At 44.1% G+C, this 13,908-nt stretch overlaps 1 protein-coding gene across 2 annotated transcripts in view; it reads left to right on the top strand.

The window, feature by feature from the left end:
- The window catches only part of npy1r (neuropeptide Y receptor Y1), a 53,277-nt gene that overhangs the window by 13,791 nt on the left and 25,578 nt on the right, over positions 1-13,908 (top strand). For both annotated transcript variants that reach the window (XM_041191713.1, XM_041191720.1), the window contains exon 2: positions 5,512-6,406. In XM_041191713.1, the coding sequence (XP_041047647.1) occupies positions 5,708-6,406 (699 nt within the window). In that variant the 5' untranslated portion in view covers positions 5,512-5,707. The remainder of the gene's footprint in view (positions 1-5,511; positions 6,407-13,908) is intronic.

Here is a 13,908-nt window from a genome sequence, read left to right as displayed (position 1 = left end):
GCTGGGTGGTCCTAGCAGAACCAAAACTGAGCATCAGTGAGCAGGTATCGCTGTGTAAGTGTTGCTTGATAGCACTGTCAATGACTCCTTCCATCTTTTGCTGATGATCGTGAATAGACTAATGGGGCGGTGATTGGCTGAGTTGGAATTGCCCTGCTTTTTCCACATTGTTGGATATATGTTGGTGTTGTAGCTATACTGGAACAGCTTGGCTTGGGGCGCAGCAAGTTCTGGAGCATAAGTCTTCAGTACTATTGCCAAAACATTGTCAGGACCCATTGCCTTTGCAGTATCTTGCAAGATAAGTGCATTTACATTTTCTAAAATGGGAATGTATTGAATAAAGTAAAACTCAAAGAGGATAAAATCCCTAGTCTGGATGGATTGCATCCACATATTTTAAAAGAATCTAGGGAAGAGATAACAGAGGCATTACTCATCTTTAATAAATAATTAGAAAAAGGTGTGGGGCCAGTGGACGGACAGACAGCTAATGTAATTCCTATTTTAAGAAGCTGGCTAGAACATGTCCAGGAATTATAAATCAGCTAACGTCAGTGGTTGGAAAAATAATGGAATCCTACTAAAGGAGAGAATGGAAGAACATCTGGAAATAAGAAATGCAACAATGAATAGTTAACATGGATTTCAAAATAATGAAAAGGTAATATGGAAAATTTTACTTGACCAACCTTATTGAATTTTTTTGAGGAGGTAATATAGAGTGTAACAGATAATGATAATGCAGTAGATATAATTTATCTGGATTTTCAAAAGGCATCCGATAAGTTGTCGCACAATAGACTAATGAATAAGGATACAGAATGTGAGATCAGATGGATTAGTAGCTGACTTCCAGACAGAAAGCAAAGAGTCAGAATGAAGGATAGTTATTCAGAGTGGTAGAAGGTGGGAAGTGATCTTCCACATGGATCAGTGCTGGGACCAGTGCTTTTCACAATTTACATTACCGATCTGGATTTTGGAATCAAACAATTATTAACTTTTTGAATGTCACCAAATTGGGTTCAGCATTATGGAGGTTGATCAATACTGAAGAGGGCTACAAATAACTTACAGGAGGACATTAGTAAACCGGCAGAATGGACAAATAATGGGCAAGTGAAATTCAACACACTAAGTGTGAGACAGTACATTTTGGTTCTAAGAACATGGAGTGCCCTTTATAACTTGGAAGGTGCAAGTCTACGTGGGGTATAGGAACAAAGGGATCTCAGAGTACAAATACACCAATCAGGAAAAGTTGCACCAGAGGTTAGCAAGGTTGTAAAAAAAAACAAGCTCTATGTTTTATTTTTAGAGGGATAAAATATAAAAGTAAGGAAGTGATGCTAAACCTGTATTGACCTTTGGTGCAGTTCTGATCATCAAAGGGTATAGAGGAACTGGAGAGGGCACAGAGAACAAATGCATGGACATACGTATCAAAGGATTGACAGGCTGGCTATCTTTTCTCTTGAAAAAAGCGAACTGATGAGTGACCTAGTAGAAGTCTTTAAAAGTATGAAAGGTTAGATTGCGTAGATACAGAGAGAATGTTTCATCTTCTGGGGAAGAACATAACCAGAGGCCATCAATGTAAGATAGTCACCAAGAAATCCAATAAGGATTTCAGAAGAAAATTCTTCACTCGAAGAGTGGTAAGAATATGGAATTTGCTACCACAGGCACTGGTTGAAACAAATAGTATAGATGCATTTAAGGGGAAACTAGGCAAGCATATGAGGGAATTTTTGGTTATGATAGTAGGTTTAGATGAGAAAAGATGGGAGGAAGTCTGAGTGGAGTATAAATACTGACATGGACTGGTTGGGCTGAATGGCCTGTTTCTATGCTGTATAGCCTAGGTAATCCTATGTAATAGCAGTTACCAATATGGAGTGAGATTTGAACCATTAAAGAGACAGTCCAAAGGAACTTCAAATTTATTACAGCTTCTTCCAAAATTGTAAGAAGGAGTTGTAAAAGATATGTACAACTTGCAGGAATAATTCATAGCAACTAACTGATAATCTTTATTCATCCTATCTGATTTAGCCATTGTACATTTTGTAAATTAATGCATATACACGAATTATGATAAAATCATGTTGAAATATACAATTTTAATAACAAGACAGTTATACAAAGTTACATGGAACTAGGGAAGAAAGCAAAGACATTGTGGAGAGTAATATTTATTTGCTTTGTGAGACTGAAAGGTTATAATGGGCATAATTTTACAGATTCTACCAGTAGGTTTGCCAGTGGCGGGGGGAGCCATAAAATTCCCTGAGTGGACTGCCCACTGCCCTCCTGCCCGCCCCAACCTGCCTGAAATTTTATGTTGGGCTGGGTGAGGCCTAGGGTCCTCACCCCAATTCAGGCCCTTAAGTGACCAATTATTCCCACCTTGCCTCAATTTTGAGACTGGTGGGAGGAATTCTGGGGCAGGGGGAAGCCCGGCAGGTTACCCTGCTTGGGCCTCAGGCTGGAGAAAGATGGATCTCCATCTTACCACAGCAGCACCCTCCACACCCCCCATCAATGTTTGAATCCCACAGGTGCAACTTCCACCACACCCCCACACCAGCTTCTCCATCAAGACCTCCAACGGCCACCATCTGAAATCCTGCCGAATGTTGCAGCACTTTGCAAATGTCCAACTCAACCCATGAAAGAAAGCAGGAAACAGTAGAGTACAGAGGTGGATTCCGACTTTTAATGCTGTATTTAGGATATTGAAATATATTTGCTCCAAAGGCTACCATATCAAGCATACTGAAAATAAAACATTAGCCAGCTTGGCTTACATAACTCACTCTTGTTTTGATTTGTACATGATGCCTAATTTTGCTTGATAGTTTTGTTTCACTAATATATAGCACCAACAATAAGGACTTTCACTTAGCTTCAACACAGAAAAAGGTCACAAGGCACTTCATAAAGGCATCATTTAGCAAAGCTGGACACAGTGAAGGAGAATAAAATACTGGATGGGGTGACCAAAAGCTTGGCAAAAGAGATGGGTTTTAAGCAGTGTCATTAAGAAGGAGAGGGAGGTGGTTGTGGAGAGGAGCGGGTTGGTGGGTGGTGAAAAGAAGTTTAGGAATGGCATTTCTGAGTGTGGCTTCTGGATAGCTGAAGCAATGGCAAATTGTGGGGTGAAGGGAGGGGGATACAGGAGAGGCAGGGTTTAGAGGAACAGAAAATTCAAGGGGAATGGTAGGATAAAGAGGTTACAGAGGCGTAAGACTATGAAAGGATTTAAACACAAGAATGAGAATTTTAAATTGAAGTGGGTTTGAGTGGGACTGTTGTGGGACAGGTTAGAGGCATCAGAGATTTGCAAGTGTTGGGGTTTGTGGAATGAGCAGTAGGATAGGAGGACAATAGGACAACATTGGAATAGATAGTCTAGATGTGACAACACTATGGATTTTAGCAAAGGATGGGCTGAGATGGGTATGGAGGAAGGTGAAGTTGTTAAAGTGGAAGTAGGCAGTCTTTTTGATGGAAAGGATATGGTGCTAGAGGCCAGAATTTTGACCTGGATGGGCAGGCGGGCCCCACTGGCTCAGCGGTGGGCAGACAGCCGAACTCCGCCGCCAAAACAGGGCCGGCCGCCATTTTATGTGGACGGGCCAATTAAGGCCCACCCAGCAGCCTGCCCGACGGGAAGTGCTGTGTGCTTCCTGTGCGGGGGGTGAGGGGTTACCCATCTGTCAAAGTACGCTTTTTCGCACATGCGCGCAAAAGAGCACACTGCTCCCTGAGACCAAGTGCTGTCTCAGGGAGAGGGCTGTATGTTTAAAAAACTTTTAAAATAGAGAAAGAAAAACATTATTAACATGTCCCCCTCATGTGACATTGTCACACGAGATGGGACATATTAATAAATATAAGTGAAACTTTAATAAACTTTTTAAAAACTGAGATGAAACCTCATCCCGCCAGTGGATGAGGTTTTATCTTTTTTCAGAAGCCCGCTGGGGCTCCTGGCCTGCCTGCCAGCCTTAAGGTTGGACGGGCAGGTCTTTCAATGAGCTTAATGATCCTGTCAATGACCTCAAATGGACTGGCATGACGTCGGGGGTTCCTCCCAATGTCATCCCGGGTCATTTTCCCATTGGCGAGCGAGCCCCGCCCCCAAATCACCGACAGGAAAATTATGGCCAGAAGTTCAGCTTGGTGTCGAAGAGCACCCAAGGATGAAAACAATCTGATTCAACCTTAGATGATGGTCAGGAAGGGGAATAGAATTGGGGCAAAGGTGGAAACTTTGTGGTGGGGCTGAAGATAATGGCTCATCCAGGATGCACAATTTGACAGCACAATTTGAGGTTCCAAACGAGGTGGTGAAGACGCAGAGCTGGATGTTACCAGTGTACGCACAGAAGCTAACCTCATGTCTTTGAATAATATCGCTAAAGTACAGCATGTAGATGTTCTGGAGATATTCTTGCTATGATTGGGTAGGCAGGAGTGAAACAAAAAGGGAAGCTACATGGGAGAAGCAGTGAAGGAGGATGGTATGTGCAGTTCTGTGCAGTTCAGGTCGCCATATTATAGGAAGGATGTGATTGCACTGGAGGGGGTGCAGAGGAGATTCACCAGGATGTTGTCTAGGATGAAACATTTAAGTTATGAAGAGAGGTTAGATAGACCTGGGTTGTTTCGTTGGAGCAGAGAAGACTGAGGGGCGACCTGATCAAGGTGTACAAGATTATGAGGGGCATAGACAGGGTGGATAGGGAGCAGCTGTTCCCCTTAGTTGAAGGGTCAGTCACAAGGGGACATAAGTTCAAAGTGAGGGGCAGGAGGTTTAGGGGGGATGTGAGAAAAAACTTTTTTACCCAGAGGATGGTGACGGTCTGGAATGCACTGCCTGGGAGGGTGGTGGAGGCGGGTTGCCTCACATCATTTAAAAAGTACCTGGATGAGCATTTGGCATGTCATAACATTCAAGGCTATGGACCAAGTGCTGGCAAATGGGATTAGGTAGGTAGGTCAGATGTTTCTCACATGTCGGTGCAGACTCGATGGGCCAAACGGCCCCTTCTGCACTCTGTGATTCTGTATGATTGACCATGGCAAAGTCTGTTGAGAGATAACCTTCTAAATCATTCAAATCAACAGATGTTTAAATCAATCCCACAGATGCAAACAATGCCCTTTTAGGGCACATATTCACAAGTAATTTTTTTTGTCCACATTTTCCCATAACACCAGCTTACAAAGAACTGTTACCGATTAGCATCTAAATCCCAGTAGCAGCTGTATGAAAGATTGGTTATTTGATTAAAACTGCAGACCTAAAAATGCGCTGGGTAGGTTTCCGTCCCAACTATTTGGTTGCATTAGATTTTGGTAAGCAATTAAATGACCCATTGACTTGATTTTCTCAGCATGCTCCCAGGTGGTTAGATTGTAGTAGTTTTTTATGCATTATATTTTATTTGTGTATTTTTTATTCATGGTAATTGTGGTAACACTTCTTTTCAATTACAGGAAGACTCGTACATAAAAGGAAAACATGGAGCAGTGATTAATATTGAAACTACTGATCAGATGTAATGTGAAATGTGAAACCAACACTCTTCAGAAGTCTATTTAATCAAAAACATTTTATCCTGCAAAGGGGAGAAAACAAATTATTGTTGATTCCGCAACACCTTGCACTGAGAGAACACTGCTTGGATACAGAATGGATGGGATAGCTTTCATTTATGCTGGAAATCTTTCCAATCCCTATAACTCTTCTGGGGGAAATTTTACCTGGGGCCATTATGATCAATGTTACTCTCCGAATGCCATGATTTTTGTGCTGGCACTGATTTACAGTGCCATCATCATCCTCGGAGTATCTGGCAATCTGCTACTGATCACTATTGTTATGAAACAGAAAGAAATGCATAATGTTACCAACATACTGATTGTCAACCTATCAGTCTCTGATCTGCTCATCAGTGTGATGTGCTTGCCCTTCACATTTGTCTACACTTTTATGGACCATTGGATCTTTGGTGAGGCCATGTGCAAGCTAAACTCCATGATCCAGTGTATCTCCATCACGGTCTCCATCTTCTCTTTGGTGCTGATTGCAGTTGAGCGCCACCAGTTGATAATCAACCCCCGAGGCTGGAGACCAAATAACAAACATGCCTACCTTAGCATTGCCATCATGTGGGCACTAGCACTGCTTACATCTCTACCTTTCCCCCTTTTTCATGTTCTGACCAATGAGCAGTTCCAGTACGACCCTAAATACTCAAAGGAATTTGCTGGAAAGTACTTGTGTATTGACCAGTGGCCATCCGAAAACCAAAGGCTGGCTTATACTACGTGTCTCCTGGTAATGCAATACTTTGCCCCCCTCTGCTTTATATTCATCTGCTACTTTAAAGTAAGTGGGAAGTACTATTTAGATTTTATGATAATCTGGTTAATTTGCATGTGATGAAAGCTAGTTCGGTTTTGAATCCTGTGTGATTGCATTTCAAACCCTTGGCTCAATTGATGTATTCCAATATTGTACAACCCGATGCCGTTTTAAATTAATGATCAAATTTTAAAAGAGCATCATTAATTTTTGAAGAGAGCAGCAGGTAGTTATTATGTGTGCTGTCAGAACACAGTAAACCGTTATGAAGAGTTGGCAGTATCCAATCAAGAATTTTAAGTAGGTTGAGCTTGATAGTTTTTTTTTTCCAACTGAAGATTGCATTGTTTAACTATTATTAAAGTAATTATAGTGGACATGCAAACCTGACACTATTGGATACTGGTAATTGCACAGTTTGTATACATGTCACAATTTCATGCTAATTTCCCTTCGTTGGCTTCACATGATTTTCAAAAACCATCAAAATACTGAAAATAAGAATTTTATATGAGAGACATATAGGTGACAATAACATTGTAGCACTTAGTTCCTAATCTGAGTTGGAATTTCAATCCTGGCTGGTATTTCAGTGCCCTTAGATGTAACTGAGTCATTTGCAAGAGTGAAAGGAAACTGCCTGTGAAGATTTGTTCCTTCACTTGCCAATTATATCTTCTGATTAACCTACTGAAAATGCTGGACAATGAGTTTAGGACTATTTGCTGGCATGGAGGAAAAGTGTCAGAACTGGCTGAATGGTCTGAATGGCTTATTTTTATGTTATAATTTCTGTGTACTTTTATTTTTGTTTGTCTCAACAAGTCAACCAGTATCAGTGGAGAGACCAGGCAGGTTAAAGTTTGGGTGTGGCTTTCCAAGAACTGTTAACTTGTCTTTTGAGCCCATGGATACTGTTTGGCACGCAGAGTGTTTCCAACATTTTCTGTTTTTATTTTGAACTTTCCAACAATGCAGTTTTTTTTAACTTTCCATAAGCCTTCTGGTGGGCTGACCAAGGAGGAAGGTATACTCTGATATAATGGGCTCGACCGTCTTATCTTCCTACCCAAGTAGCTGGTGCCAACATGTAAGGACCTTATAGGCAGTGGGGGCAGGTGGTGGTGGGGATAGAAAAAGATAGTTGTAACTTATGTAGATTTTAAAAATGAAACTGCTTTTAAATTCTCCCAGAAAAAAATGGTCAAAATCTATAAAGCAGACTTTGTTTATGGATGGCTGTCTTAGCTAATCATTGTGCTAAATAGCCATTTTGTGTTTTCTTCAAAAGTACTTTAAATAGACAAATCCTGTATTATAAGATTTGCTGATATACCATAACCACTTGCATATCATATATTGAAAATTTTGCTCAATCATAAACCTCGCCTTGATAAACAATTTTACACATTAGCAAATGAAAGAAATTCTCCCCTCATTTGTCACAAATTTCTCTGATATAACAGTTTTGCTGCAAAGTATTTTTATACAGCTCCCACAAAAATCTTGGAGAGAGAAGGGATTGTCACTTTCATAAGATCATAAGAAATAGAAGCAGGAATAGGCCATTCAGCCCATCAAATCTGCTCTACCAACCAATAAGATCATGGCTGATCTGATTGTAGCCTTAACTCCATTTTCCTCCTGTTCCCCATAATCCCTGACTCCCTTGTCAATCAAAAACTTGTCGAACTCAGCCTTGAGCATACTCTATGACCTAGCCTTCACTGCTCTCTGTGGAAGAGAATTCCAAAGACAAATGACTCCCTGAGAGAAGAAATTCCTCCTCATCTGAACCTTAAATGGGACACCCCTTATTTTTAAGCTGTGTCCTCTAGTTCAAGATTTCCCCATGAGGGGAAATGTCCTCTCAGCATCAACCCTGTCAAACACCCTCAGAATCTTATATATCTTCAATAAGATCACCTCTCATCCTTCTAAACTCCAATAAGTACAGGACAACCTACAGAACCTTATCTCATAAGAAAACCCTATCATCTGAAGAATCAGTCTAGTGAACCTTCTCTGAACTGTTTCCAATGCAAGTATATCCTTTGTTAAAAAGGAGACCAAATCTATATGCAATGCTCTAGGAGCAGTCTCAACATGTTCTGTATAGTTGCAGCAAGGATTTCAGACTTATATTTCTTGTTAGTACTCTCCCATATTCAGATTTCTCCCTCTATTTTTTTCAGTCATCCTTTGTTTTCTCAAAAATAGTCAGTGATGAAATATTGGGTTTCAACATTGTATTAGATCTACAGAGAGCTTGAGATCAATTTTCATCTGTTGGAAATCATATCAGACTGGAAATTGTGGAGTAATGTTGTCATGTGCTTGTATCAAATTCTTTTTTCTGTTCCCTTACTAAATGTGTTAATTTATTTAAAATAAACAAGTTGATACTTCTTGTAAAAGTGCAGCAGCAGGAATTTGATACATAACTAAACATTTATAGTGAAAAAATTGTTCATGGCAATTCCCAGCTACAGCACATTTTTCATAAAGAAGCCACTCTACATAGTAAAGATTAGGTTTTCCTGATTTTTGCTCCTAGCATGGATCTCTGCACACTAAGGCCGGGATTTTTTGTAAAATCAGCAAAGTCCAATATCAGGTGAGAATATCGGCGTTTGACCCGCCGACAGCAACAGTGGCTTTTTCCACCATACCGTGTGCCCTTTGTTGAAAAAATTGGGAGGCAGAGATTTCACATCAAATTGCTGGCGGGTGGCCTCTGATTTGCCTACCCCACCATCACCTCAGAAAGCTAGCACTCTCTAAGGGATCAAAAGATGATGGAAAGTTATGGCTTCCAAAGGGAGGAAACCTGTTGCCCTAAAATTTAGTGACACCTCCCTCGAGCAGCTACTGGATTCAATGCAGTCCCACATGAAACCATCTACCGCTGCACGGGGCGAAGGACCTCATCCAAGGTGACAAATCCAGCATGGGGAGGCAGTGGCAGCAGTGATCAGCACCAACGCTCGAATAAGAGGACAGCCACCCAGTGCCGCAAAAGGATGAATGAAACAGATGGACTCTTAATTGCCTCTGAAATGGCCTAGCAAGCCACTCAGTCGTAACAAACCACTACAAAGTCACAAAAAAAATGAAACCAGACGGACCAACCAGCATCGATCTAGGCACCGGAAACAACAACAGCAATCTCAGCACTCTCAACCCTTCAAAGTCCTCCTTACTAACATCTGGGGGCTAGTGCTAAAATTGGGAGAGCTGTCTCACAGCCTAGTCAAGCAACAGCCTGACATTGTCATCCTCACGGAATCATACCTTACAGATAATCTCCCAGACTCCACCATCATCATCCCTGGGTATGTCCTGTCCCATCGGCAGGACAGACACAGCAGAGGTGGCGGCACAGCGGTATACAGTCAGGAGGGAGTTGCCCTGGGAGTCCGCAACATCAACTCCTGACCCCATGAAGTCTCATGGCATCAGGTCAAACATGGGCAAGGAAACCACCTGCTGATAACCACGTACCACCCTCCCTCAGCTGATGAATCAGTGCTCCTCCATGCTGAACACCACTTGGAGGAAGCATGAGAGTGACAAGGGCGCAGAATGTACTCTGGGTGGGGGACTTCAAAGTCCATCGCCAAGCATGGCTTGGGAGCACCACTAGAGACTGTAGCTGCTAGACTGGGTTTGCAGCAGTTGGTGAGGGAACCAACAGCAGGGAAAAACATACTTCACCTCTTCCTCACCAACCTGCCTACCGCAGATGCATCTGTCCATGGAAGTATCAGTAGGAGTGACCACTGCACAGTCATTGTAGAGATGAAGTCCCATCTTCACATTAAGCATACCCACCATCGTGTTGTGTGGCACTACCACCGCACTAAGAAATTTCAAACAGATCTAGCAACTCAAGACTGGTCATCTGTGAGGCACTGTGAGCCATCAGCAGCAGCAGAATTGTACACAAGCACAATCTGTAACATCATGGCCCAGCATATCCCCCACTCTATCAGTACCCTCAAGCCAGGGGATCAACCATTGTTCAATTGGTGCAGGAGAGCTTGCTAGAAGCAGCACCAGGCATACCTAAAAATGAAGTGTCAACCTGATGATCATATAACACAGGACTACTTGCGTGCCAAACAGCTTAAGCAGCAGTTGATAGGCAGAGCTAAGCGATTCCCCAACCAACGGGTCAGATCTAAGCTCTGCAGTTCTGCCACACCCAGTCATGAATGTTGGTGGACAATTAAGCAACTCACTGGAGGAGGAGGTTCCACAAATATCCCCATCCTGAATGATGGAGGAGCCCTGAACATCAGTGCAAAAGATAAGGCTGAAGCATTCGCAACAATCTTCAGTCAGATGTGCCAAATGGATGATCCACCTCAGCCTCTTCTGGAGATCCCCAGCATCACAGGTGCCAGTCTTCAGCCAATTCGATTCACTGCACATGATACCAAGAAATGGCTGAAGGCACTGGATACTACAAAGGCCCTGACAATATTCTGGCAATGGTACTGAAGACTTGTGCTCCAGAACTTGCCACACCCCTAGCCAAGCTGTTCCAATACAGTTACAATGCTGGCATCTACCCAACTATGTGGAAAGTTGCCTGTACAAAAAAACTGGACACATCTAACCCGGCCAATTACCGCCTGTCAGTCTATCCTCAATCATCAATAAAGTAATGGAAGGGATCATCAACAATGCTAGCAAATGGCACTTTCTTAGCATTAACCTGCTCACTGATGCCCAGTTTGGGTTCCACCAGGGCCACTGAGCTCCTGACCTCATTACAGCCGCGGTTCAAACATGGACAAAAGAGCTGAACTCCCGAGGTGGGATGAGAGTGACTGCCTTTGACATCAAGGCCGCATTTGACTGAGTCTGGCATCAAGGAGCCCTAACAAAACTGCAGTCAATGGGATTCAGGAAGAAAATTCTCCACTGGTTAGAGTCATATTTAGTACAAAGGAAAATGGTTGTAGTTGTTGGAGGGCAGTCATCTCAGCTCCAGGACATCACTGCAGGAGTTCCTCAGGATGGTGTCCTAGGCCGAACCATCTTCGGCTGCTTCATCAATGACCTTCCTTCCATCATAAGGACAGAAGTGGGGATGTTTGCTGATGATTGCACAATGTTCAGCACCATTTGTGACTCCTCAGATACTGAAGCAGTCCATGACCAAATGCAGCAAGACCTGGACAACATCCAGGCTTGGACTGACAAGTGGCAAGTAACATTCATGTCACATAAGTGTTAGGCAATTACCATCTCCAACAAGAGAGAATCTAACTATCGCCCCTTGATGTTCAATGGCATTACCATCACTGAATCCCCCACTATCAACATCCTGGAGGTTACCATTGACCAGAAACTGAACTGGTCTAGCCATATAAATACTGCGGCTACAAGGGCACATCAGAGGCCAGGAATCATGTGATGAGTAACTCACCTCCTGACTCCCCAAAACCTGTCCATCATCTACAAGGCACAAGTCAGGAGTGTGATGGAATACTCCCCACTTGCCTGGATGAGTGCAACTCCCACAACACTCAAGAAGCTTGACACTGCCCAGGACAAAGCAGCCCACTTGATTGGCACCCCATCCACAAATATTCACTCCCTCCACCACTGGTGAACATTGGCAGCAGTGTGTACCAAATACAAGATGCACTGCAGGAATTCACCAAGACTCCTTAGACAGCACCTTCCAAACCCACAACCACCACCATCTAGAAGAACAAGGGCAGCAGATAGATGGGAACACCACCACCTGGAAGTTCCCCTCCAAATCACCCACCATCCTGACTTGGAAATATATCACCGTTCCTTCACTGTTGCTGGGTCAAAATCCTGGAACCCCCTTCCTAACGGCACTCTGGGTGTACCTACACCACATGGACTGCAGCAGTTCAAGAAGGTAACTCACCACCACCTTCTCAAGAACAACTAGGGGTGGGCAATCGATGCTGGCCCAGCCAGTGAAGCCCGCATCCCATGAATGATTAAATAAAAAAATCTCCTCCATTCTTCCAGGCTAGGTCACCCTTCTTACAACACTTAACTCACACACTCACAAACCCATCACACATATGCAGCGATCTCTCTCACTGCCAACTCAAATGGTATCACCAATCACCCTCTCACACAGACTGTCACTTCTTCTCTCCATCGTGTCCTTATTCCATCCATTGCACCACTCACCACCCACACATACCAGGCATCCTTCTCATCTGGCCTAACAGGTGTCCTGCTTACACTGTTTCCATCTGTCTTCTTGAAGGCTAAGCTGGCTCATAGCAAAGGAGAGAGGTCCTAGACTGGGGGTGGAATGCCTCAAGTGAAGGCCCTGACCAACTTTGAAAATAGAGCTATCCAGCTGGCTGGTGCAGATCTGGACTGTTCCTGTGCTGACGGTGAAGTCAACAGTGCTCATCCAGGTGAGGATCCTGCACTACAACATCTATCAGACAGCCATACTGTGAGTGATGTCTCCTGTTTTGCAGTCCCCAGCCATGCACTAATGATCTCTCCTTTCTTTCACAGGCATATCTGGGAAACATTGAGGGCATAAACGAGCTGGCCCACAATGCAAGCCCCAAAGACCAAGTGGAGGAATCGTCCACCTTCAGATTGAGCTGATAGCGCCAGCATGCCAATGTGTCTAGGTCAACACTGGTAGGGTGGCAGCCACTGTGGAGACCTTGGTTCAGGGCATCAGTCCTGCAGTGCTGCAGGAGCTGCACTCCATCACTGAGAAGGGGAATCTACTGAAACCCCAACTGAAGTCCCATGACAGCACTCACCCACACCTTCCACCAGCACAGACACACACACCTTGGTGGGACCTGGTTCTGGAGTAACCTTGGGGTCACAGGGTAAGCACAGCACACTGTCTGATCCACAGCAGGCCAAGGCAGGGACTTCCCAGGGTGCCAGCAGCTAGTGGACAGCTGGGGGCCCAGTCAGATGACGAGCCTCTGGATTTGACTCTACCTCAGTTGCTGGAGCTGCAAAGACAAACTCAGGAACATCAGGAAGGGATGCACTACTCAGAATGCAAGTCACGATGGAGGAGTCATCCACCTTCAGACTGAGGCGATAGCGCTAGCATGCCAATGCACTGAGGTCAACTCTGATATGGTGGAGGCCACCGTGGAGACGTTGGTCCAGGACATCGGTCCTGCACTGCTGCAGTTGCTGGACTACATCTCCAAGACTCTTACTGGAATCAATCAGTGTCAATGCGAGAGCGGGAGGGTGAGGCACCTTGAGCTCACTCCAGCTGCCCCTTCCTCTCAAGCAGTCAGCCAGAGGCCCTTAGGCAGCCATAAGGAGGAGGATCAGCAGGTGTACATACCGGGGCCATCCACCCAGATGATCCAGGAGTGTCTGGCCCATCCGAATCCCCTCTTCCTGTGACCCCAGCAGCCCCAGTTCCACAGGCCAAGGAGGGCACTGCCACATGGCAGGACCCCGAAAGCAGGCCGGGGCCCTCCAGGACTCAGCCCACCAGAGGACACCCATCAAGACCATCA

The sequence above is a fragment of the Carcharodon carcharias genome, chromosome 1, assembly GCF_017639515.1.
Source record: "Carcharodon carcharias isolate sCarCar2 chromosome 1, sCarCar2.pri, whole genome shotgun sequence".
Lineage (NCBI taxonomy): Eukaryota > Metazoa > Chordata > Chondrichthyes > Lamniformes > Lamnidae > Carcharodon > Carcharodon carcharias.
This window is presented reverse-complemented; position numbering and strand designations above follow the sequence as displayed.